Raw genomic sequence first — 26025 nt, 5'->3', positions numbered from 1 at the left:
TTTCAAGGAGGGAGCTGAGCTCACCAATTTCACCCTAGGATTATAGGAGGCCTCCCAGTCTTCATCAATCCTAGAGTGCTGCCCCACTGGGGCAAGCCCGGTTACAACCCCATCCCCCTTTTCTTGCTGTTTTGCAAACAGGCTGTAGGTGATTTACAGTAAGTGACTCCTTAATAGTAGGATTTTAATTACTCTTATCACAAAACGAGATACTTCCCTTGAACAAGAGTTATTTCTTTCTCTGCTTTTTAAAAAACAGAAACCCCCAAACACATGAGAAGCTGGGACCCCTTGTAGGTGAACTGATTATTTAGAAACATAGTGAGTGATGACAGCTTATAAGAAGATTCCTTTATCCTTGTGCAGGGTGATTCTGGTGGCCCATTAGTTTGTCCTTCAGAAGATAACTCGGGATTTTACACCCTTCATGGAATCACTAGCTGGGGCTTGGGATGTGGAAGGAAGAGCTACCCAGGAGTATACACAAACGTTGGTGTTTTTGTTGACTGGATCAAGCAGACTGTTAATGGTAGTGGTATGTATGAAAAAAATGATTAAATGAATCTTTGCTATTGCTAGATGCTTAACTTCAGGACATTTCCAGGGTGCCATTTTTATATTTTGGTGTTCAGCACTTCCTGAAATCTTGGCTGTTTAGGTATTCAGCTAGGGATATTTTAGAAATGAATAAATGAAATTAAATCAGTAGTCACTTCTGAAAATCTTCTTTCTTCTGGATGTGTTGTTATTCCCCTCTCTGTTGCATTTCTCGTGCTGATGAATATTTTTTCCTTTTTGCTGCTTTGTTTCTCAGGGCTGGGAGAAGGTAGGGAGGCACGAACTGACACATGGTGGCAGCTGAGCCTGCTTTGACAAATTTACAGCCTGACTTTGATGATGATCTTAGCAAAGTTTACCCTGTTCTTTTTTACTCCTTTTAGCAGATCTCCCCATTTTCATGGTGTGACCATCAAAAGCACGGTTCTGATGGACCACATTGTAAAACATTTCCAAAGCACAAATGCCACTGAAAGCAGAATTTGGTGAGAGTGTGTTAGCTCACAATTGCTGAATAGATTCCAAAGTAGCTGATGCCCTGGTAAATTTACTGCTGTTTTACATGAATCGAGACTTTGGCTTTACACATGTGTGCTTGAGGCAGACAGTTACTTTTAGGCTTCTGACACTGTTAGTTTATCTTAGAAAGAAAGAGAGGGAAAATAAGCATCATATGGCAAGCATATCATAAAATAGTTTGGGTTGGAAGAGACCTTCAAAGGTCAACTAGTCCAATGTCCCTGCAATGCCCAGAACCACATCCAGGGTTTGAATGTCTCCAGGGATGGTGCATTCACCACCTCTCTGGGCAACCTGTGCCAAGATTTTACCACTCTCATTGTAAAAAATCTTTTCCTCGCATCCAGCCCAAACCTCCCCTCTTCTAGTTTAAAACCATCACTCCTTGTCCTGTCACAACAGGCCCTGCTAAAAAGTCTCTCCTATCCTTCTTATAGACCCCTTTTAAGTACTGAAAGACCGGAATAAGGTCTCCCCAGAGTCTTCTCCGGACTGAATAACCCCAAGTCTCTCAGCCTTTCCTCACAGGAGAGGTGTTCCATCTCTCTGATTGTTTTTGTGGCCTCCTTTGGACCCTCTCCAACAGGTCCATGTCTTTCCTGTACTGAGGACTCCAGAGCTAAATGTAGTACTGAAAAGCACATAAACACTGCAGAAGCGAGATCAAATAAGTGCCTGTGTAAAACAATGGAACGGGCAGTCAGTCATCCTTCCATTAAGGTCAATGGGAGTGTTACCTGTGGCTCTGACAGGACATAGGCAGTGGCAGTAATAGAGCATCACTGAGAAGGAGGAGAATATTATTTACTCATTAGTCATGTGAATCAATCCAATTGCATGGAAAAGGATATTTTTAATACAATTCCTGTTTTACCAAATGCGTGTTGTTTAAAGGGTTAGAAGTGTTTGAAAAGACAGGCCAAGGGCCTTTGGCATCATGGAAGAACTGACAGCTATCCTAATTAATCTGCACACGTAATTAAAGAGCTACTTTTATCCACACACTGCAAACTGAGCATATTTACTTGTAAACAGCAATTTGCTTAATGCCCAAACGTCTGCTTAAACAAGAAATTGTGGTTATGGGCTCCAATTATTTTTGCAGGCTGTTCTGTACACAGTCTTAGTGTTCAGAAACTGGATCAGTATGATAGTACAATCGGTAACACAAGTATAATCCTTCTTTGACATAATAACTAGAAAGTAAGAAAAATACCTCATTTTGGTTCTGTTTATATCAATGGCAAAAATCATTAGTGATGTGTTACCCATACATGTGTTTGATGTCAATAACCCTGTTTTTTTGATGACACTGGTTTGAACGCCTGGGTTGGTTTTGGTTTTTTGCTTGTTTGTTTGGATTTTTTTCACAAGATATAATTTTATTTGTAGTTGGGGGAAAAAATAGCCCCTCTAACTTTATTCCCCAATGAATACGGTAAATGTTTTTCACCAGTTTCTTCTCTTCACTGTAAAGTTTTAGGCAAAAGCCCAGAAAATAATCTGGAGCATGAGCTTTCTGTGAAAGTATGGCTATGCTTCATGGAGGAAGGACTATGGACAAATTGAGATGAAGTGTAAGACACAGCTGTATTACATTATTGATATAGTATGCTTGTTCTGTTTTGGATAAGCTCCCTGAACTGGTCTTTGGAGAGCAATGGAAGGAAAATATCCTTTCTAATTTTTAATTTTGGAGGTCTGTTAATGTTCAGTTATGGTGGAAGTTGCTATGAGCTGACAATACCAATTTAATTGTGCTGGGAGCAAACATGTCTCATCACTTTGTTGCTATTTTATTTTGCTTAACAGGAACAAGGTGGCTTAAAATACCTGTAAAGTTTTTATCTGCTCATTAATTTAATACAAGGGTATCAACTGGGTGTGTTCAGAAAAATACAAAGGTGGGGGAGACCAACAGATGGTATCAGCTGTGCCAGCCCTATTGAATGCAGGGGTTATATGCTGAGAAATTGACAGCTCTTAAAAAAAAATCCTTTTGTGTATTTGAAGTGCTGTCTTAAATTGTTTGTCTTTGAATTGATTGTTAGGGTACTTTTTGTTTGACTGTGTGATACTGACCTTTTGTGTTTGCCCTAGTATGGTTTTACAAATAGTTTAGTTTTGCCTTTGTTTATCTTTTTAGTGTATTGTAAGCTGTCAGTATCTTTTAGCAATATTGTGAACTGGTTTGTGATGTAAATTAATTTTGATTTTAAAAAATAAAAAAATACTTTCAATAGAGTTCATGTAATGGAATTGTTTTTTAGTTTTTACAAAACTTATTAAAAGCCCACTTTAATTCTTGACAGTTACATGAGACTTTCCTGACCCCTACAGTCAAAAGGTAGAATACTGGTAGCCTACCTGAGTAGTGAGGTAGGCTTGGGTTCCCTGGTGCTTAAGACCTGCATATAATCCTTCTGTTGGCATGTAAGTAAAAATGGCTTTGTAATGTTATACAAAAGCGAGTGAAGACTCATCACATTGTTTATTAGCTCTGTGCTAAACATTTAGAATGAAAGTCTGTGACCAGAAATACCTTGTTCTGACCTTTGGTTACGGGAGCATCTGTGACCATAAATCTTCCTGGTTAGCTCTGAACTGTAGTCCTGCTGGGGGGGGGGATGACACATGTGTGCCGAGAGCCCAAATACAGTGCTAGTGATGCACTGAGGCAGTCTTTGCAGAAGTGGTTATTAGAGCATGTTTGTAACCTTTGTTGCTCTTCATCAGAAAATAGAAAGTGTATGTCCTTTGTTAAAGCTTGCCTGGCAATAGTATAGAAGAGGAAGCAGTTATCTGAAACCTGAGTTCTAGCTATATAGATACAAAAGATGTTAAGAACACTACTGATCTCTGACTCTGTGACATGATCTCTGTGAATTCTTGCTTCATAATACTTTTTCTTTGCCACCTCCTTTTCCAGCCCAGGGCCAGCAGAATGACTTGCTGCATCGTACTGTTCCTGGTTGCTTGTGCTCCTGTGACATCCCCATGAGACACAGCCAGATGACATCCTTAGCTGTACTCTGTCTGAAGGTATGCATTTCCTGACCCTCCTTTCTTCCACAGTGGGTCTGCCCAAAAGCATGTGACAATCCTATATTTAAGTGGTAGTGCAGAACTACATTCTCATGTGATCTTCCCAGTTTTCTTCTCTTTTCCCCTAGCCTTTTTTCCTTTGTACTTTTTGGGGACAAGTGGCACAAGGGCAGTTTTTATCTCATTTAAAAATCCATTTATTGGCATGTATTGGGTGCACAGAAGGACTGTCATTTCTTCATCAGAAGTGACTAGACTTGATTCTTTGCATTTCAAAGGACTGAATTTAACAGTAACACCAGAGGAACTGTGGATGTTATGTCTGTGTAAGACAAGTCTACAAAAGGAAAGAATTAGGCTTGGTTTCTCAAGCTCTATAGAATCCCTCTTGCTTTTGTCTCACTGAAACAAAAAAAGAGTCTTGTTCTTGAGGGAAGATGAATGCTCCTATCAGTAGTGCAGAGAGCTACTGGTAATTGCATAGCTGTGCACTTATTAGTCATAGTAGACAAAATCCTGCCTTGAAAATTAAAAAAATAGGATAAGTTTACTATTTATCCTCCACTTGTTCCTATTTATCCTTCAGGATAAATTCTGGCTGAGCAATATGAATGTTTCTTATCTGGTATTTTTATTCTGCCTTATTCTGCTTGAGTTTAAAGCCTTTTGACATATGGATATATGGTAGATCACCAAAAGCAAAATACATAAAAAAAATTCCAAGCTGTACCATGTTGCCGGAAAATAAGTCGCAACAACCATGGGGGGAGAATCTGGCTGCTTCTTGAATCGTAGAGAATGGGTCATTCAGCCTGAAGGGCCTTGGGCTCAGTTACAGTATGGTTGCAGGATGGTGGCTGTGTGTGACACTGATAAAGGAGTTAATCTACTTCAGGAACAGAGTAGTAATATGTAGCATTTTGGTAGTGGCTGCCCTGCTTTTGAACTCAGGTGTGGAAAGCTAGTATTAACAAAGAATTAAAGAAGCATGGTGAGGTATTAATTCTCTGGTCTTCCATAGTCAGTACTTCAGTAGCTGAATGTCTTTCTTTCAGTCTTTTTACAAGTCATATAAATGACAAGGATTCCAAAACCTAACAAAACAGATTTATTATCTTCTCCTTGTTTCACTCACCATCCACAGCTTGGTAGACTGTGACGTGATTTCTGGCATTCCTTCCTTCCCCATAGGTTTCATCAGTTTGTTTTCTTCCTCTTGAGAAAGATGCATCTGTGTGACGTGGGCATGCTTCTGTTTTAGATGAACTACTTTGGCCTGTGTGGCTTGGATTTCAAAGATGTGTGTTTTCTGTTAATTGATTTTGTGTCTGTCCCAAACTGTGTCATCCTGTCCTACCCTCTGTGGAGGGTAATAATGATACTTAGTCTCTTTTGTGAGTTTTTTCGTTTGAAAGCAATTTGAAGCCTATAGATACTAAATACTTCGTTAGTGCTGCTTGTCACAAAGTAAGAGAAAGTCACAGTTGCAAAGCCCAGCAGTCCAGCAGTGCACCTTGCTGGGTGCACTGGCACTGTAATGCAGTCTTTACCTGTAATATTGGTGCAGCCTTGATGGCCTTGTCTTAGGATTGTACCTTTTGCAGGCTTGAGGGAGGATGAAAATGAAAAATGCCCTCTTCCTCTGTGAACCTTGTATTGTTAGATTATAGCGTTGCAGGCTATTTCTGCCTGTAGGACTTGAACTTTGCTGTTTCACGGGACACACTGTGGCAAACTGGGACAGGACTAGGATTCTTGCATCACCGTTTTATGTTGCTGAACATGAAGGCAATGAGAACTGAGGTAAGGGAAAGGCGCAGGAGGAACAAGGACTGTAGCCAGTGGGTGTCCACTCAGGGTAGCAGATTGTTTGGCTGTTTTGTGCACGACGGGCCCGGTTGCTTGCAGTGGCCTATGGAGATCTGTGCTCCCATCCTGGGGAGCAGCACATGCTATCTAGGAGGGCCCCGCGGTCCTTACCGTCAGCAAGGTCTGCGTGCGGGATACTCTACTCTCAACGTGCCTTAGCTTTACAAAGCACACTTCAAACGGGAACCCAGACTGGTGAAACGCGTTTCAGCGCCGGCTGTGGGAGGAGCGCGGTTTCGATCCGGCCCTGCCCGTCCAGTGCTCAGGTCCCGGTCCCATCCCCGCCCTGCCCCGCCGGGGGGCGCTGTAGCTACCGGCGCTGTGGCCGAGCTCGGCGCGTTGGGCTGGGCCACGGGGCGGGGCGGGCCGTGGCGGAGGGCAGAGGGCGCAGGTGGCGCGATCTGCTCACCGGGAGCTGCCATGGAGGCGCTGGCGGTAAGGGGCCGGGAGGGATGCGGCCCGGGGCCGGGCGCCGGCTCGCCGGGCTGCGCCCTTCACCGCCTGCCCTTCTCCTCACAGGGTGCTCCTGTGGCTGTCGCCGTGGCCGTGGTAGCTGCATCCGCCCTGCTGCTGCTGCTGCTCAGAAGGACGCGGCGAAGGGACGGCGGCCTCGTCACCCTGCAGGACCCGCTCGCTAAATACCCGCTGCGGCTGGTGGAGAAGGAGGTGACGGGAGCTGCCGAATGCCTGAACCCCCTCCGTGGGGGCCAACTCTAGGGGGCCCTGCTGGGCCCCTTCCCTGCCCATCGGCCGAGGCCGGGCGGAGGTCTGGGGGGCGCTCGGTCCGTGGGCTCGGGGCAGTGTGGATGGGAGGTTGGTGCCTCAGCCGGAGGGTCTGAGGGGCGGTGTGTCTTGGGCTGCCCCTCTGCACTGCAGTGTTTCTTGTGGGCAGAGCAGGATCCTGGAAAGCCTTTGTGCCAACGCTACCGTGTTACACTTGTTCCAAGAGGAGGGTAGACTCGTGTCTTTGTGTATGTAAGTCCTACTTTGGAGCTGTGTTTCTCCCATCGTTTCTGCCCACCCTGACAGCCGATGTTGGGGCACGTTGTGACTTGCCTGATTTTTGGCCACAGATGATGAAATGTGCTCATTGGCCTTGGGTGATGGAGGGTTTCCAGATTCTCTTTATGTAGAGGCTCTGTGGGGATTGCGCAGACAGGAAGACACTCCTTGTGGAATTAAAGAGGAAAAGACTGCTTAGAAACTTCTGATCTGTTTAAACTTGATTTTCCACAGCCATTTCTGCTTCCGTTCCTAGCATTTGGCTTGCATGCTAGCCAAGAACAGGCTTATTAAAGTGTATGGTGTTGAGTAGAGTTTAAAATTCAAAGCAGTGGTGATGTTGACCTCACTCTGATTTCATTTGTTTTGGTTTTTTAGGAAATCAGTCATGATACTAAGAAATTCCGATTTGGGCTGCCTTCTCCAGATCATAAATTAGGGTTACCTGTAGGTAAGTACTGAAAGCACCTCATTTACATATGTTTTTGGGTTTAGGAGTACTAGGAGTTCTGACTGTTTGGCAAATCAAGGGTCAGCAAAGCAAGGAGTTAAAAGCTGCATCTGAATGCTGCTATGTCAGAGAGAAATGCCAGATTTCCCAAGGGGTTGTATTTCTGATCTTTTGTGTGCTCTTTGTTCTGCCTGTGTGAAATTGTGTGGTGTAGTTTAGAACAAGAGCAGTGAAACTGAACTGGATGTGATGGAGTTCATCGCCAGTGAGGATATAAGCAAGAATGGTATCTGTCAAAGTTTTTTCTTATTTGCATTCTACTTCCATCTGGTACCCTCACTTTACTGGTGACTGCCCTCAGGCTTTTGGCAAATACAGTTGCACTGGTAAATGAGAATGAGAACAACTCTGCCTGGAAGCTTATAACTATTCTGTGCAGAACAAAGGGGAAAGTACAACTACTCTACATAGAAGATGCTGAAATACTCAGAAGCTTTTCCATTTATGCACTTACCTTTGGTTTACGTACGTATGCGTATAGCTTCCTCTTGCTTTCTGTAGCAAGAAGTTCATTTCAGACTAGGATTGTCAGTCTTCTTTCCCGTAACCTGCAAAACTGATGGCATTGAACCTTGGACCTTGAATTCATGGTAGTCTGTGAGGGGAAAGTCTCCCTTTCTGATCTGCAGATGTAGCCCTGTTTGTTTTGTACTGTGTTTTCACAGTTTCCCGTGCTGTGTGGCAGGTGTCAGGGTTTGTCCATGCTGTGCTGCAAGCACAGCCACCTTTTGCATCCTGCCTGTCAAGGGCAGCAGTCTTTCTCCAGATTCTTATCTGGCTTGTATGGGAAACTGTAATTGAACTGTCCACACCAACTAGACAAATGATATATGAATTGAGAAGTGCCCCGTAGCGCTTGTGTTTATCCAGACTGTACTCTTAAAAATTTAAGAGTAGGATCCTGAAACTGTATGTGCCAGATTACTTTCTGGGTGATTCCTGCCTTCTGCTTTTTTTACCAGGATCATTTTGCTAAAAATAGAAGTGTTTTCTGCCAGCACTGTTCCTGCTTTTGTTTTTCCATACAGCTCTGTAGATCAGTGCTGTCTGGCTGAGAAGATTACTCTTGGCAAGGAGTTTCAGTTCTTTTAATCAGCAGATTAAAAAGGTGGCTTTTAGAGTCTGCCTCTTGGAGCATTAGGTTGGGCAAAAAACTTTCTGTGGACAGCAGTATTCAATGCTGTGGCAGCTGCAGCATTATGGAGGTAGGAGTTATGGAGAAGGAGTATGACCCAAGGCTTTGTTCTTGATGTCTTGGTGCAGAATCTGTGGGAATTTTGTTCTGAGAGGCTGTTGCTGTTAAACTGTAATACTTACTCCTTTGTGAGCTGGTGTTACCCTTACTTGCACTTCGCTGATAGATGTCAGAACAGCAGAACCCAAAATACAGAGCACTTGAGAATGAGCAATAAACTTTCTATATCACTATTTTATAACAAGTTTCCTACTTTTCTTGTGGCTTATCTTTGACTCTGTAACATAGCAGCTCTCCTAAGTTACCCTGTGCCCCAGAAACTTTTGCTGCAAAAAGAGACTAAATGTTTTATACAGCATTTATTTGGTACAGACTTTCTCCATCATTGCTTGTGTTTAATGGTTTACAATACCTGCTTTTCTCTCCCATCTTTTCTTTCAGGGATGAAAAAATAATGAGATTGTAATTCTTTCTCCCCAGGCCAACATGTTTACCTTTCTGCAAAAATTGATGGGAATCTGGTGATTCGAGCCTATACCCCAGTTTCCAGTGATGAGACAAAAGGTTATGTTGATTTAATTATAAAGGTAAATTTTGATTTCCTTTAATTTAGATAAATTGCTAACTGGAATGACTTCATTTTAGGGAAGTATAGAGTTTATTTTGATTGATTGTTTTTCCAATAGGGTGACTGCATGGCAGACAACTCATTTCACATTATCCTTAACTAGTGAGTTGTATCCTGTGTATCTGCTATATGTCACTGAGAGACAGCAGAGGTAGGGTAGATGGAGAAGGGAATCACTTCCTTGGCAGTACTGCAGGAACCTCCCTAGTTACCTTTTAACTGGCAATGCATGAATAGAAATCGCTCCCCCTCGAGATGCCTATGCTGCTACTAACTGCTAGTAGCTGGAAGTAGAAAACAAATCAATAAGAACTGTGATTTTTGGTGATGCTAGTGAGATCGTAATTATATTTCTATGTCAGAAGTTGTTGCTAATGTGTTTATTGGTTAAGAAAATAGGGTATGGAAGCAAGGGAAATCATGTAAGCTGGGGAGTGCAGGATGATTTGATCCCAGGACTTCTGGATTCTCTAATCCTTTTCTATGATAGAGTTTGTCCTTAGGCAAAAATCTGGGCTGTTTTGTGTGCTCTGTTCTTCAGGTATGGTGAATTGTTACTAACTACATAATACTTATTATGTGTGTTGAAAGGTGAAAAACTTATAACATGGCTCACGTCTCTGAGAAAGTCTTGAGAAGATGCAGCAATGCTGCTGTTTTCAGGAGTGATTACAAAAGTGGAGTATTGTAAGGTTCTTGCTGGAGCAGTAGTGAAGTGAGGGCATCAGTACATAATCTGGCTGGACTATTCCTATTAGCTGGGCTGTTAGCAGAGAGCTTGGGGACATGTGTCTATCAGAGCATTTCACTTATTTTGGCTACTTCCTGTTGCAAGGCACAGCAGGTAACTGGGAGCAAAGAACTGTCTCAGTTTCTTTCTCAGATGCTGAATTTCAGACCTGCAATATTGTGTTCTACAGTCTTGTAATACTATCTGCATGAAAGGTAGTGGGTAATAGCATGCGAATTATTGCTTTTACAGGTCTACCACAAAAATGTGCATCCCAAGTTTCCAGAAGGTGGAAAGATGTCCCAGTACCTCAATAACATGAAGATTGGAGATATTATTGATTTCAGAGGGCCAAATGGGCTCCTTGTCTATGAGGGGGCAGGTACTGTGACATGAAGGTGGAAAAGCAAACGGGAGGAATTTGTGCTGGTTATTTTTAGTTTTATAAAACTTGATAACTTTGTAGCAAACCTTCTTTTTAAAAAGCTTAAAAGAGAAAATCCACCTTTCCTGGTCTTGATCAAGAGCCCATCAGAATTGATATGATGGAAAGGAGTACTTTGTGTTTACTTTGTGTGAGGAGTAGCTGGTCTCACTCCTGGGACCGTATCATGTCAAGAAATCACTATTGCATTATGCTACTGAGAAGGCTGCACTAGAAATAATACCTCAGCTATAGATATGGAGGGAGATGTTCGAGATGCTTCTTAACTAAGGGAGCCCACTGAGAATCTGTGTTGTAACTGAATAACCTGCTGACTGAGAGCCAGTTCCATCTCATGATTAAACCTGTTGACTGTGAGGAAATGAGTTCAGAGAAGTAATCCTCTTTCATGATGCAAGTGAAAAATTTTGCACTGATGCTGACTGAAAGGGACTGTGCACTTAACTGTTACTTAAGGGGGATATAAGTGCTTAGTACTTCTCTGGACCATGACCTTTCATGATGAGTAATATACTAATGAATCTGTTACACCTCAGGAAACAAGTGATGCATGTTTTCCAAACATTCCTTTCTGCTCTGCTTTGGCTGCTATAAAAAGTAGTAGCTAGGGAAGCTTGTTACCAGTTACTTATCCCTTAAGACTGGAATATGTTGAGCGCTTTTCGTATAAAATGCTTTTCATGGGCTTTTCATTTGGCTTGGTCCTTGGAGATTAATTCAGTCACGATTCTGTGGTAGCAATGGTGTACCCAGGTGTAGAGCAGCAATGGCCAAGATGATCTCTTCACAGGACAGCAGGAGTCACCCAGCTTCGTGCAGGTGTCATGGGGGATCTCAGTGACTGGAAGTGAATTACAGTAATAAAATACTAAACTTGGCAGGGGTTCTTGCTTGATGCTGGTTTAATTACAACTCCATTGAGAGTGTACACACGCAAATGGCGAAATCCATGGTGCAAGTGAGGATGATGAAGATGTCTTAAGAAACTTCTTTCTCTGTAGGGGCTGTGGTTACCTTTAGCAGCCACCAGTGTTACAGATGCCAAGTTGTGTTCTAGGCATGATGTGGGACTCTTCTTCAGGGACTGTAGCAATAGGACAAGGGATAATGGGTTTGAACTTAAACAGGGGAAGTTCAGGTTAGGTATAAGGAAGAAGTTCTTTCCTGTGAGGGTGGTTACCCACAGAGGTAGTGAATGCTCCATCCTTGGCAGTGTTCAAGGCCAGGCTGGACAGGGCTTTGGATGACATGGTCTAGGGTGAGGCATCCCTGCCCATTCCAAGGGGTTTGGAACTAAATGATCTTAAGGTCCTTTCCAACCCAAACCATTCTGTGATTCTATGTGGAAATCCTGGAGTTTATTATGAATGGTGTTGCACAGCAGGGAAGGAGTAGATCAGTTGTTCAAAAATTGGAGTTTTTAGGGACAAAGAGGTTTTTAACTCCTTGTCCTCACTGCTATGGTGAGTCCATTCAGCATTTCCAGATCTGTCCTAATTGCTAGCATATAGCAATCCATGTTTGTTTTGGAGTTAATATACCTATAGGTTTTGAATATTTTTTTCTAGGTACCTTTCTTATCAAGCCTCATAAGAAGTCTGAAGCAGAGAAGAAGTTTGCAAAACATCTTGGGATGATAGCTGGAGGAACAGGTAAAACTATTCACATCCTGTGGAACATCTAGGGAGCAAAGATATCTTTGTGGGTATATGTGAGAAGTATCAAACATGGTACTTCAGCAGCAGAGCACTTACACCTGTATTTCTTTTCCTAGCAACACTGAGGCTTTCCAGTGGCTTGAGCTCAGTCCTGGGAGCTAGAAACTTCAGAGTCTTAATCTTGATTTACAGTGTGACCTCAGAGAAGTCACTGTCTCTCTAAGCTTCAGTCTCAATGACCAAAAATGTTTTAGGAGAATATCTTGGAGGCAAAATGGCTGTGTGCGGTACAGAATGCTGAAGAGGAAAGCCCCAGATAGAAGTACTGTGGGCTTGGATTGGTTGGGTGGGTTTTTTTAGACTATTTGTAATAGTAGAATCCCCCAAGCTCTGCATTTGTCCCTGTGCAAACTAAGCTTCCGCTGAAGACTGAGGAAAGGCAGCTTTAATACTGAAACTGCAGCCCCAGAAAGAAGTACCCAGGTTTTAACCACTCTGTTTTTTAACAGGAATAACTCCAATGTTGCAGCTGATTCGTCGTATCACAAGTGATCCCAAGGACTCCACGAAATGTTATCTTCTTTTTGCTAATCAGGCGAGTGTACTGACCCATCTGTTTGTCCTTCTTTAATGGCCTAGCTTCTCTGCTGGCCTCTGAGCTTTCTGAAGTGATGGACATTATCCCCTGGAGAAAATTCTGCTTTGCATGTTTCATACTCTTCCAGTGTCCTTGGGTTTGTGAATTTCACCCAACCATTTATGAGAAAATTTTATCTGAGATAGGACATTTAAAAATGATCAGCATAGGGAGAAGCAGGAGATGGTTATTATTTAAGCTCTTAATATAATGTCTTGGAGTAAAACAATTTAAAGAGAAACTGAATAAAAAAATGATCCATAAGACCCTTCAAAAATACTTGCATGGTGCTCTCACCGTTCCCATGATCGTATTTGTTTTGAAGATCACTCCTTATATTTTCACTTGTACTCCCTAATTCCTATATTAGGGAATAAGTACTGAGAACAGATCCTGATCCTTCTACTCAATTTACTTCTTTGCTGATTCCACAGAAGATTTTGTTCAGTTAGTCTGTTTCTGCAGTTAACCTTCACCATGCTGGTGTACAGGGCCACATTTGCCAGGGTCAGAAACAAAGTCAGCTAATTGTGATTTTACCCTTAATTTAAAAGTTGTTAAAATTGCCATCTCTAAGTCAGTGTTTAGGTGGCTGTTAAGTCTCATAGGTTGTTATTCTTAATCTGAATTTACAGAAGCCTTTAATGCTAATAGCTATTGTGCACGGGGCGGGGGGGAACCCCACTTGTTTTCGGTTTGAATGAGTTATTCCTGCCTTTGTCTTGTTGAATGCCAGATGAGCTCACCTTAGAGGGCACCTTGAGGTGGGTTGGACCTAAACTGCAGTCTCATTTTACAGACAGAGAAAGATATATTACTGAGAGCTGAGCTAGAAGACATTGCTAAGAGGCATCCTGATCAGTTCACTCTTTGGTATACACTGGACAGACCTCCACAAGGTAAGCTGCTGGTACACACTGGAATTGTGTTTACTGGTCACTGTTTCACTTGTGTTCAAGAGGCCATTAGTATAATACCAAATCCTCCTGTCTTACACTTCTAAATGACAAAGATGCCCCTCAGAAAGAAGTCTTACCGTAACACCTCTTTTGAATAGTGATCTAAACCAGGTGGGTCTTAGAAAGTGAACTAAAATTAACTCCTCTTAGGTCAGACAAGTTATTCCGTTGATCTTTTGATGTATTCTGGGAGGCGCCAGTTTTGGGGACTTTTCAGTAAAAGTTTCAGCCCTGTTTCAAGCTATTTCTCCAATTGGGTTATGTTAGCATTTTTTTGGCATTAAATTGCTTAATACCTGTAAATAGTACAGGTACATCTTTGTTTTGCAGCAGCTCTAGATTAGATTCTGGTAAAACAGAGCTGCCATGTGTATAGATAAAGGCATTAACTGTAGGCTGGTGTAGCAATGAATTAGAAATGGAGGGAGAGGTTGAATTTCCTGAGTCTTTTCTGACACTGGGGTAGTCATGTTTGCTGATGTTGTAAGCGATCTGAGCTTTTGTTTAACAAACATAAGAGCAAAACTGAGTCAGATTTGAAGTCCTGTGCCTGATGTCAGCAACAGCCGTGAGTAGAAGGCCAGAAAATGCCTTGATACTCTTCCAGTCTTTAGTATTTCTCAGTTCTGAGCCAACTATAGCTACAGTAACACTCAGTGGACTACTTCTGTAAGAACTTAGCATGTCTCATTTGGAGCCCACCTGAGCTTTTTGGCAGTCTGTTCGTTAGTGGTTCCACAGGATTAGCACTTTTGTCTGAAGAATGACATCCTCTGGTTTGTATTTGCCTCCTAATTCATGTGTTGGAAGAAAGTATTAATAGGTGCCTATCGACTGTCTTCACATTACTAATTTTACAGACATCTGTCAATTGGGCCTACTGCCCCATCTCCTGTACACTGACAGCTGCTGGTCTCCCTGTGCAGCAGTGATTATGTACCTTTGCTCATCCTTGTTCTCACAATCTTTTCCAGCTCTGCTGTGTCCCTTTTTAATCTGAGCAGCTCAGCACTGAACAGTGGCAGTCAAGATGCAGGCAAACTTAATGTTTACTTTCCCTTACCTGATACTCCGTAACATTTTACATGCCTTTGGACTACTGCTGTTTTCATAATCCCAGTATCTTTCTCCTGATGATCTTAAAGCACGTACTTTTTTATGTGAAGGCAGTATTATTTTCCCTACTTGGCTCACTCTGAATGGCAGACGCATTCAATAATATTACTGGTTAATTTAGCATTTCTTTCCTCTTTTTATTCTTTTTTCTTAGCCCTTTACACAGCAGGACTTTTGTCATCATCAAACTTTGTCACCTCATCACTGGATCTCTTTCCTATTTTTGTATTTTTTCATGTGTTGGATGGCACAGGTCTCAATCTCTCTCCCTGCACAGTTGCCCCAGGTGACCTCTCTTCACTGGAGAAGCTAATTTAATTTACTCTTCCTGTTTATTCCTACCTGCTGTCTAATTTCTTTTAAATCTATCACTTATTGAGAACTTCCATGTCTTATCAATGAGATCCTTGTTACTCACATGCTTCTTGTTCCTGTGGAAGGGGACCACTAGGTTTGAGCTCAGTGAGAGATTTAACCGTCTTTTGGCTTGCATGGTGATAGTGGCTTAACTTCACTGATTCTACAGCTACTTTGCAAGTACAACACAGGCAGTTTTAAAAGGCTTCAGACTGTTCGGAGATTCAGATTAACAGTTTAATCTCTCTGTTTCAGATTGGAAGTACAGTTCTGGCTTCATCACTGCGGAGATGATTCAAAGCCACCTTCCTCCCCCTGGCAGGGAGACACTGGTTCTCCTGTGTGGGCCACCACCCATGATTCAGTTTGCCTGTCAGCCCAACCTGGACAAACTTGGTTATCCCAAGAGCAGTACATTCTCTTATTAACACTGATGTCATCTGATACTTTTTCCTAAGTACTGTGTGTTTTCCTACAGGAACAACTGGTATGTAACTGCTATGTTTTTGTGTGTGTGTTTCTTAACAACTTAAAAGAATTCCTGTGGTTTATAACTTCATGATTACCTTTGGATATTTTAATATTAATAAATTGAGAGATCATCTTGAATTGTGTGGAAGTAACTTAGTTTAACCTCTTAAGTTAGTATGAAATGTTAGTCCTGAGAAACAAAACAATTAAGAGTAATTGGAGAGGTAGGACAGAGATAAAACCCCTTGTTTGTTGACATGGGCATGGAATTTGGGAGAGGGCTGTGAAGCAGGACTGGCATTGTTTTGACAGTGCTCTGCAGGTAATTAATTTAGGAAATCCTGGGGAGCACAGTACAAAGAAGAGTCTTTTTTTTCCTCCCCTTTGTTTTTTTCATGCTGCTTCACACCCTTTCCCAGGACTAACAAACAAATATCAGAGACTATGCTACTGAAGAAGTGAATAGAGTTTGGGCAACATGCAAATTGCCTGTTATTGTAACAGAAATTCTCACTAGTGTGAAATTTATTTGGGAAGATTAAATAACTTCATGCTCTCTTCTGACAGCCTTAGCTAAATCACTGCCAAATGCATAGAGAAGTTCTGGGCTGCATATACAGACATGACTACTGTTGTGGTTCCATTTGAATGTCATTCCCTACATGCAGTGCTTGCTCTTTTGGCAGCTTCAGAAATCTCCTTTGCTTACGAGAAAACATTGTTTCTTACTTTCTATTGTAAGCTATGCTGAGATGATCTTATACTTGGGTAATCATCTTAGTGTTTTTACCACATACATAGCATTTAATTCTTAGCCTTGAGTACGTGAAGTACTGTACTGCATGTTCGTCTCCAGGAATTAGTTTATCCTGCAGTTGTTTTAAGGTCTGACAGATCTCTGAGTCAGAAGACTTGTGATGTCAGGGGCTAATGAATATGTTTACTAAATATTTTTATTACACAGTATCACACAGTATGCTAGAGATTGGAAGGGACCTCAAAAGATCATCTAGTCCAATCCCCCTGCCAGAGCAGGAACACCTAGATGAGGTTACATAGGAATGTGTCCAGGTGGGTTTTGAATGTCTCCAGAGAAGGAGACTCCACAACCTCCCTGGGCAGCCTGTTCCAGTGTTCCATCACCCTCACTGAGAAGAAGTTTCTTCTCAAGTTTAAGTGGAACCTCTTGTGTTCCAGTTTGTACCCATTACCCCTTGTCCTATCATTGTTTGCCACTGAGAAGAGCCTGGCTCCATCCTCATTACACTCCCCCTTCATATATTTATATACACTAATAAGGTCACCCCTCAGTCTCCTCTTCTCCAAACTATAGAGACCCAGCTCCCTCAGCCTTTCTCATATAAAACAAAAGGAATCTACTAGTTAAAGATTTTTGTACTTCATCAATTACATTCATAGGAGTAACGAAAAGACAGACACAGGATTTCACACTGTTGATTCTGTTCCAGGTAAGAGATCAACCACATGTGTTTCTGTTAGAATCATGCCACAGTCAGCAAGAGATGGAGGAACATTCAGCATTTATTCATAACAGTCAAAAAAATAAGCATTTATGCCAGTGTTATGCTAGTTAGGATTTCTTACTTAGATACATGTTTTAAAAATACCAGTAACTTTATAGATTGACTATTCACAGCCAAGTTAGCAGAACACCACACTGAGTTATATCATCAAAAGAAAACTGAATATCTGCTTGGAATATCCCAGTGATATTAGGGCTGCCCCTGTTAGAGCAGCTTACCTTATTTGTAGTGCTGTAACCAGTCTGGTGGCTAATTAACCCAACAAAGTATTTCAAATGCCCATAGCACTTGGTTACTAGTGGTGACTGCATTGCCAGATGGGAGATGTACTGGACTGGTACATTCAGTACCTTTTATTAAACATTTTTAGTTGGCTGATGTGTAGACTGTTTTCTTGTTCCTTTGAATTTTCCATTATAATTTCATTGTTCAAGTGACTGAAAAATCATTTGCTTTGGTTTTACCATTTTGGACAATAAAATGGTGTTTAGCTTCTAAAATCTGACTATTCAGTGCAGGGTCTCTCATGAGAAGCTCAGGGAGTGAGGAGCAGAATAGGTCACCTGTAACAAGTGCCACTGAGAGCTCTGGAAGAGCTGTTGCTGCATACCTGGGACAGTAGAAGAGGTTTCCCCTTAATCTGTAACATGTAAACCAACACCCTGCAGGGGAAGGAGTAACACAAACCACCCATATGCTTGCTAGGTCTTTACAATTGAAGCAATTTCTTTTCTGGCATTTCTCTGTTAACTAAAATAACTTGTTAATTCCTTATTAATACATGAGAGGCACATGTCAACTGATGCCACAAGTAACTGCTACTGTAACGGAGACACCTTCACCTGCAAACTGCCCCTCAAGTGAGTAATGAGAGGCTGTGTTTTCCTCTCTCACAGTGCTGCAGTCCTGCCTAGCTCAGTAGAATAGCAACAGCTCTCTTTTGTCAGCTGTTTTAAAGAAACAAATATTTATTTTATTAAGGTGCTTGCCTAATGCTCCTTAGTGGCATTTTACACTTCACAAAGCAATAATGTTCGTCTCCTATTGCTAAACAAAGTATTCTATGAAAATCTAGATGTAGCTGGAATGAAAACTTTCATGAGAACTTTCAGTTCTATCGTTTACAACATCACCAGTTATCAAGCAAACATTACAGAAGTGTTTCTACTGTAATGTGCAGTCCTCAGGCCTGTTTGCAGCCATACATTTAATTAAGAAATAGGTTTATTACCATTCCTGTCTTCCTGAGAGCCAGTACTGGGTTTCAACCAGGTATGGGGCTCAGAAAACCTGGTCTGAACCATTTTGACTGCTCAGAAGGTTTATGAACATCCTGATGCTTGCACACGTGCATCAGTACTAGCCATTTTGGACAAAACGTCAATGTACAGACAGAGCCCATTCAGTCGTTCCAATTAAAGATCTCATGTAAAACCAGGCAGTGATCATGCTGGAAATTCTGTTGCACTCACCCTACAAAGTGCAGCAAACACCTTTCTTAAAAGTTACATTTTACATTAATTAGATGTTGTGATTTCTCCTTGATAGTGACCATCTCAGTGCACATATAAAAATCACGATTAAAAAAACATCATGTCAAATGAAGCACCAGCTTTTGAGTGCATCAGTTTCTCTGGCAGCCTCAAAGTTACATATCCTGCTGGAGCTGTTCAGTACCTTTTTGAATTAGGTCAAGATTTATGAACATGCCATCTTGTCACCATCCTGATAAAAGCAAGGCCTTGATGGATACCATTATGTTCTAGTCCTCCCTTTCTAGACGGCACTTACTTACTTAGATAAAAAGAGGGCAGGACATGTGCTAATGAAAGGGGTGAGAGATTAAAATCCTTTTATGGGAAACAGTCTCTGGCAGGACTGCAGTAGTAGTTGGTGAGGCAGTACTCACCAGCATCCATTTGAATGTCTAGGTAGCTCTGATTAGTCCACATGGTACAACAGTATTAATGATTCCTGCATTACAAATTAATTATAAAAATAAAAAATGACAAAAGATCTCCCATACACAGTATGTAAACATACCATGTAAAAGATAACTGAAATAGAAGGGTGGTGCCAGCCTCAGCTTTCCAGAGTCTGCTGTGAGTATTCTCTCTCAACACTTATTTCACATTATGCAGTAAAGAAAATCATGTGGAGGAGAGTTACCTGTATCGCATTGCTACATTGACAGTATTAAATGCTCTGTGGTAAGTGTAATTGACAGGAAAGAGGTAAAGCTTTTCTGCAGACAGCATCAAGCTTCTCCTGGCCACTGCTCTGGACAGGCATGAGGTATTACTAGTGCTCTTGGTCTCACCAAAACATCATCTCCAGTCTTCAAAGGTAGGTGTTAAAAATCTGCTGTCATTCAGCATTTCATCTTGGCTTAACATTGTCTGAAAAAACAAGGTATAAATGAATAAGCATGTTCATTTAGAGGCCTATGGTTAAACAAATCCAACTGCAGTGAGATCAGATTCACAACAGAGGGGGTTAGAGCCACATCAAATTAAAACGAATTTCTTAAATGTAGCTTTAAATGAGCTATTGTTTGCCTTAGGGGACTCTCTCAAAGATCTTGTGTCACATGTTACTCTGCTGTGTTATGTAATGACCTGGACAGGCTGGAGAGTTGGGTGGGGAGAAACTTGATGAAATTCAACAAGGGCAAGTGTAGAGTCCTGCATCTGGGGAGGAACAACCCCATGTACCAGTACAGGTTGGGGGTTGACCTGCTGGAAAGTAGTGAAGGGGAAAGGGACCTGGGGGTCCTGGTGGATGGGAGGATGACCATGAGCCAGCAATGTGCCCTTGTGGCCAGGAAGGCCAATGGCATCCTAGGGTGTATTAGAAGGGGGGTGGTCAGTAGGTCGAGAGAGGTCCTCCTCCCCCTTTACTCTGCCTCGGTGAGGCCACATCTGGAATATTGTGTCCAGTTCTGGGCCCCTCAGTTCAAGAAGGACAGGGACCTGCTGGAGAGAGTCCAGCGCAGGGCAACTAAGATGATTAAGGGAGTGGAGCATCTCCTTTATGAGGAGAGGCTGAGGGAGCTGGGTCTCTTTAGCTTGGAGAAGAGGAGACTGAGGGGTGACCTCATCAATGTTTACAAATATGTAAAGGATGAGTGTCAGGATGATGGAGCTAGGCTTTTCTCAGTGATGTCCAGTGATAGGACAAGGGGTAATCGGTGTAAACTGGAGCATAAGAGGTTCCATGTGAACGTCAGGAAAAACTTCTTTACTGTGAGAGTGACAGAGCACTGGAACAGGTTGCCCAGGGGGGTTGTGGAACCTCCTACGTTGGAGATATTCAAGGCCCGGCTGGACAAGTTCCTGTGTGATGTACTCTAGGTTACCCTGCTCTTGCAGGGGGGTTGGACTAGATGATCTTTTGAGATTCCTTCCAACCCTTGGGATTCTGTGATTCTACCTTTCAGTCCATCTTTTAATTAGCTGCTAATTAATTAAGTCAGGAATTAGTAGTAGTTTGGGTTTTGTTTGTTTTTCATTGAGTTATAGCTCATGTAAACTTCCTAGTCTGTATCTCTTTGTGAATGAGGCATTCAATGGTGGTCACTTAAAAAAAAACCTTTGAAAAATTGTTTTCATTTAAGGGGATATATATCTGTCATTGAGTTAAAAGATACTTAAAATAGGTTTAAAGGAAACTTAATTTCTAGTGGAATTTAAAAGCAGAGTGGTTTTGGACTGTGAATGTGCAACCAGCCTGTAAGAGGTTAACTTACTCTAAGAGCAACTACCACCAGCAATGACCAACTTGCACTGAATTCCAGCAGAATACATTTGTTACTTTAAAACAAGAATGGATTAGTACATACCGTAAGATGGCTTATGCCTTGAGAAAGAGCCCCTATTTGCATTACTGTTCCTTCTGAATGTTCCATCTGTAAAAGTATTCAGGAATGAGTTCAAATCAGTATGTGCAATTTTATTCACTCGTGCATCTTTGGGAGGTATCTGTGCCTGGGCAAGTGAAGTTGTGGGAAGTTTAAAAGTTCTGATTTCTGCACGTTCACTAAAAATCCTCCATGCTAAAAGGTATGTGAGACACATTTAACTGTAGGAAGCGCAAATCCTGGTCAAGAAAGACTGATTTCATGAAACTTGAGCTGTAATTTGCAGAAGGAAAGAAAAACCTTAACCGATACTGTCAATAACGTTTTCCTGATGGTGTAACACTTCTTATACTTCTGGTAGTTGTCTTTGACAGGCAAGAAGCAAGAGTCCTTCATGATACAGTCCCACCTACTCTTAGATAAAAGGTTATCACTTCTAGGGAATTGAGATTTCCCTGCATGACTGCATGCTCAGAAGTCCCATTTAATTGAAAGACCGTGCTCCTAGAGGAAAATCCAGGATTTTGGTACTGCCTGAACAACTGCTTAGTGTAAGCTCTTGGCTCAAAGTTACTGCAGTCACTTGCAAAACTCTTCACTGTGCAAGTGCAGATCCATGCTCAGTTACAGTCAGGATTTGGTACTGGCCCTGCTGAGGAACAGTACTTCATTTTACTAAGGTAAAACTTTCAATTAACATTGAAAAGGATAATGGTTAGGTGAAGAACACAAATGATGAGATGTTAGATGCAGGAAACCATGCAGATGAAAAATTACCTTCACAGTTAGTCTTTTCTATTTTGTGACCATTCTCTTATCAGGCTTAAACTGTTTTTATGTCATGTCAGGTGCCACTGGAGATAGGGCAGTTCACCCCAGCTGCCCCTGTCTGGCTCTTGTGTGTTGATGAAGTGCACACAAGGCTCCACGAGCTCTGTTTTTCAGGGTTTACATCCCTTTACACAACAGCAATGTGAATAAAATTTGATGGGTTTTAGTCTTCCTCATTAGTCTGTGTAATGTCTGGAGAGTTTCATGCACAAGGTCACTACTACATAAAAAAAGTGAATTATTTCAGTACTGGTTTATTAATAGTCTTGTTCTATGCATTGTTTTCACATACACCCTTCTAAGCAAAACTAGTCCCTACTGTACATAATGAAAGAAAAATTCAGTTGGATTCTTTGATTAATGTCCATTAAAAATATACAATCCGGTTGTCATTTAATATATAACTTGATAGTTTTGTACAAATCAGTCCAAAAAACTTTATTACATTTAAAAACCACTCATAAAGATCAGGAAAAAACTAGTGTGCCATATTGAGATTATGAAAGCTAGAAGTACAAGTTGTGTGTTTCCTGCCACCACCACCTTAATTGTCAAAATACATCGATCTTCGTAGTGTAAAGGTGTCATATACCTGAAAAAGGGCTTGAAGATGGATGAGTTTATATGATATTGATTAAAAAAATTAACCTGACATTCTTAGGATAGAACTCTTTCTAGTGTCCACAGCCAGTACTTTCCCAGTAAGTTCATGCGGATGCAGCAAATACTTTGTTACATGCTAACATTTGGTTATTTGCAAGCTTTGGAATGCATGGAGAGGATGAGATGAGAATGGCATCAGTCTGTCTGTCCCACCTGATCCAGCTCCCTGTCAGTGATGGGACTAAGGCCTTTGTATCCACCATAGTTTTTCTGAGAACCATTTGTAGCACCTAGGTTTGTATCCATAGGACAAATGTAGTCTGTTGATTCATCAAATTTCTTTTTCCTTAAATTTCCAAAATGTGAAAATCCAAGTTTCTTTGGCTAAAACAAGAAGACAACACAGTAAGTTTTGAATAAGAAAAATAAGGTTGCCCTTTAAACATTCAAAACCCTCTTTTTTTTTAATTTTTTATCTATTGCTATACTGTAGTCCTTCAAGTGCGTGGATTCTGAATTAAATTAATTTGTTTTCAAAACTGGAGTTATAGTTGATGTTAAGTACATTTAGGTAGTGTTCCTTCTAAGATGGAAGGTAAAAAGAGACCAATAGGATTGCATGATTATTTCAGGAGCTGATTTAAACAGGTAGATACAAATTAAAGGCTTCAGTATCTAGAATTAAGGAAAACATAACACTACTCCTTCTAGAGCTGACCTCTCCCTGGCCCACGTTTGTTCCTTATTTTCTCTACAAGACAGGAGACAGGAACTCTGAAATTCTCAAGTACCTCCCTTTTGAAAGCAGGACATACCCGGACTTTGGCAGTGGTGGTCAGAGGTGTGTATGCTGTGGACTCTGTTATTTCTCTCTTTTCTTGCTGAGCCTCTGGTCCAATTAATACGTTGAAATTGGTTGTTAGGTGCCGCCGCAGCAGAGTCTTCTGAGGGGGAATATTCAGCAGCATCGCCAGTGTGTCACCATTGAAGCGAGGTTCCAGAAGCTGTTAAAATATTGGCAGAATAGGGGTTTTTACATGGTTAAATATTTGCAATAAGAAGCCATTACAGTAGTTGTCAGAGGAATTTCTCATTGCTGTCTACACTAGGCCTTTTATAACTCACTTATGATACAATCCTCACTAGGGTTTGAATGGGAAATACACGAATGTGGACACTAAGAGCTGCAGAACTTGATTGTATTTATATTTATCATCAAACCTTATATTTGATTGGATTGCGTGAGTTTGTTTTCAGAATTTTCTGCCCTACTCAGAGTATAAACTGAATCTTAGCACATATTTTTCTATTTCATTTTTGCAGAATTTCTACAGCACTAGAATCAGGGTATTTCAGACGTGTGACTTTACTAAGCTGCAAACAGTTCTGAATATTTGGAATTAAAACCCATCATTCCTGACTGCCGGCAAGACTGCTGTGAGTTCAGGGACATCATTTACTGTGGCTCAGAATTCTCGTAAAACCACTCCAAGAAACACTTGATTATGCCTTATTAATAAGTAACTTTCCCACGGTACAGTTTGGGTTTTGGTTGGTTTGCTTTTTAATGTACTGCTGTTTGACACTCATGCACAGCTCAGCTTTCATTATAAAACTTGTTTTAGCAGTTCCTTTTTATTTTAGCTTTCCTTTATAAAATTAAGATGCATGGATCAGACAAATAGGCACTTTACAAGGCCTGATCATGCTCCTGTATCACAGATAGATGTATCTTGTTTCCTCTGGCTGGACAAACACCAGGTAAAACATGTTTTATGTTACAGTCTGTCAGTTTTCTGTGGATGTGTAGTAAAGCATTAAAACAAATGTGAAGAAGTCTTACAATCAGAGCACCATGCACTCCACTTCCTCGAAGGTTCGGTGCGTATTCGGCCAGGTCAACTGATCTGAGCCATTCCATCACTCTGTGGTTGGACCACTGAACAACTTCAGACGGTGAACCGTTACTCTGCTGAAGTAACCAGAGGTCATGATGACACTGTAGCCTGTATTGTCACTGCACATTCACAACATGTGCCCTCAGTTCAGATAAAACCATTGCTCCTCCTCTCCCTCAAAGAGTAGCGTTTTTTCCCTGGATTCTAAGATATTGTTCTGAATCAAGCTGAAACCCCATACATTGCATCAAGTAATATAACAGTAGAGACCACAGATGCTAGGTATAAAAAAGGGAGCATTTTGAGAACAATATTATTGTCAGGCTTTAATACTAAACAAACAAGTTATGCTGCCTTATTGTCAGGTTTTAATACAAAATGAGTAAGTTAGGCTGAACAGGTAAGGCAAAAACCTCACAGTCTTTGAGAGTTAAAAATTAGGAGAGGAAAATTAAAAACATTCCAAATTACTATCTCAGAAGTTGAATTAACTTCTAAACAAATGATTTATCAAGGGAAGTGCATGAGATCAGCTAGTAAGTGGCTCAAGCACTTCAGGACTGAATAGATTTTTATTAATGCTCCATCCCTGGCAGCGTTCAAGGCCAGGTTGGACAGAGCCTTGAGTGACATGTTTTAGTGTGAGGAGTCCCTGCCCATGGCAGGGGGGCTGGAACTGGATGATTTCAAGGTCCTTTCCAACCCTAACCATTCTGTGATTCTATGATTCTATTATTGGTGAGTATATATTACATTCCAGAGCTGGAAAGCAAGCAGCGTTAACTACTGCTTTAGGCGCAGCTCCCTATTAGCAGTGACTCTACTGTATCCTTGCACACTGCTGACAGTCTGTCACCTTTGGCTGGAATCAGGTAATTAGCACTTGTTTAAGTTAATTTATTTAAACATACTCTTACCTCCTCAACTGGTCTCCTCCGTAGACAGTGGGGGTTAAAACCATTGATGTGCAGCACATGAATGGCACATTTAATACTCAGGTGATGCAGCTGACTGGTGACTTTTAGGAAGAGAAGGTCGTTCTGTGAAGGGGAGAGCCCTTTAAGTGGCATAGAATACATACCAGAACAGGTACTTTCCCCAGGAAGAAAGATGTTAAGCTTGCTATGTAGTTTTACATAAAGACAAGGCTGTACTTCCGATAACAGCTAAATAAGGCATTTTTTTCATAGCACAGTTAAAAAATAATTATCCAGCTGTAAGAAAACACAGTGGCTATGTGTGGTGCTGCTCATGTGATTGGAGCTGTACCAGTTACTGGATTTGCTACTTATCTTTATTTAATATTGTTGCTAACTTGGTGAGGAAAACAATGAACTGAAGCTGCATGTAAAATAGGTAATTTTTACCTGTAATCATGGTGCTACATGGCACTGAAAGAAACACTGTGGAAGTTAGCTGTAGCATATTCTGTGACTTATTTTGCGTACCTTAGAAATAAGTAATTATGTATCAGACAACACAAACAAGCTACTACTGGCACTATTTCCATCTTGCAAAAAATTCCTCACATTCAAAGGAAAATTGTAAAGTTCTTTGCTTATTCTGAAGTTAAATTTGGTTAAACTGAGG

At 41.3% G+C, this 26025-nt stretch overlaps 2 protein-coding genes across 2 annotated transcripts in view; one reads left to right on the top strand and one right to left on the bottom strand.

Moving 5' to 3' along the window:
- Window positions 1-521: 521 nt before the first annotated feature.
- Window positions 522-15657, top strand: LOC308221100 (NADH-cytochrome b5 reductase 2; the record flags this gene model as incomplete). The annotated part of the gene is made up of 10 exons (XM_080617953.1): window positions 522-535; window positions 4007-4119; window positions 6511-6657; window positions 7372-7444; window positions 9180-9286; window positions 10310-10439; window positions 12071-12154; window positions 12670-12755; window positions 13597-13696; window positions 15485-15657. The coding sequence occupies exons 2-10, from the start codon at window positions 4075-4077 to the stop codon at window positions 15655-15657; spliced, it is 945 nt and encodes a 314-aa protein (XP_080474079.1). The 5' UTR covers window positions 522-535; window positions 4007-4074.
- A 3914-nt stretch (window positions 15658-19571) lies between these two features.
- PPFIBP2 (PPFIA binding protein 2) overlaps window positions 19572-26025 on the bottom strand; it is a gene marked incomplete at its 3' end in the record, with an annotated part of 87366 nt that continues 80912 nt past the window's right edge. Inside the window, exons 23-28 of the mRNA XM_080619493.1 lie at window positions 25353-25475; window positions 24381-24506; window positions 23353-23541; window positions 22751-22921; window positions 21086-21151; window positions 19572-19643 (exon numbers count right to left, since the gene is read on the bottom strand). Coding sequence (XP_080475619.1) covers window positions 19572-19643; window positions 21086-21151; window positions 22751-22921; window positions 23353-23541; window positions 24381-24506; window positions 25353-25475 — 747 coding nt within the window. The remainder of the gene's footprint in view (window positions 19644-21085; window positions 21152-22750; window positions 22922-23352; window positions 23542-24380; window positions 24507-25352; window positions 25476-26025) is intronic.

The sequence above is a fragment of the Psittacula echo genome (assembly GCF_963264785.1).
Source record: "Psittacula echo genome assembly, chromosome: 5".
Classification (NCBI taxonomy): domain Eukaryota; kingdom Metazoa; phylum Chordata; class Aves; order Psittaciformes; family Psittacidae; genus Psittacula; species Psittacula echo.
Note: the sequence above shows the minus strand (reverse complement) of the source record. Positions and strands in the feature narration are given on the sequence as shown.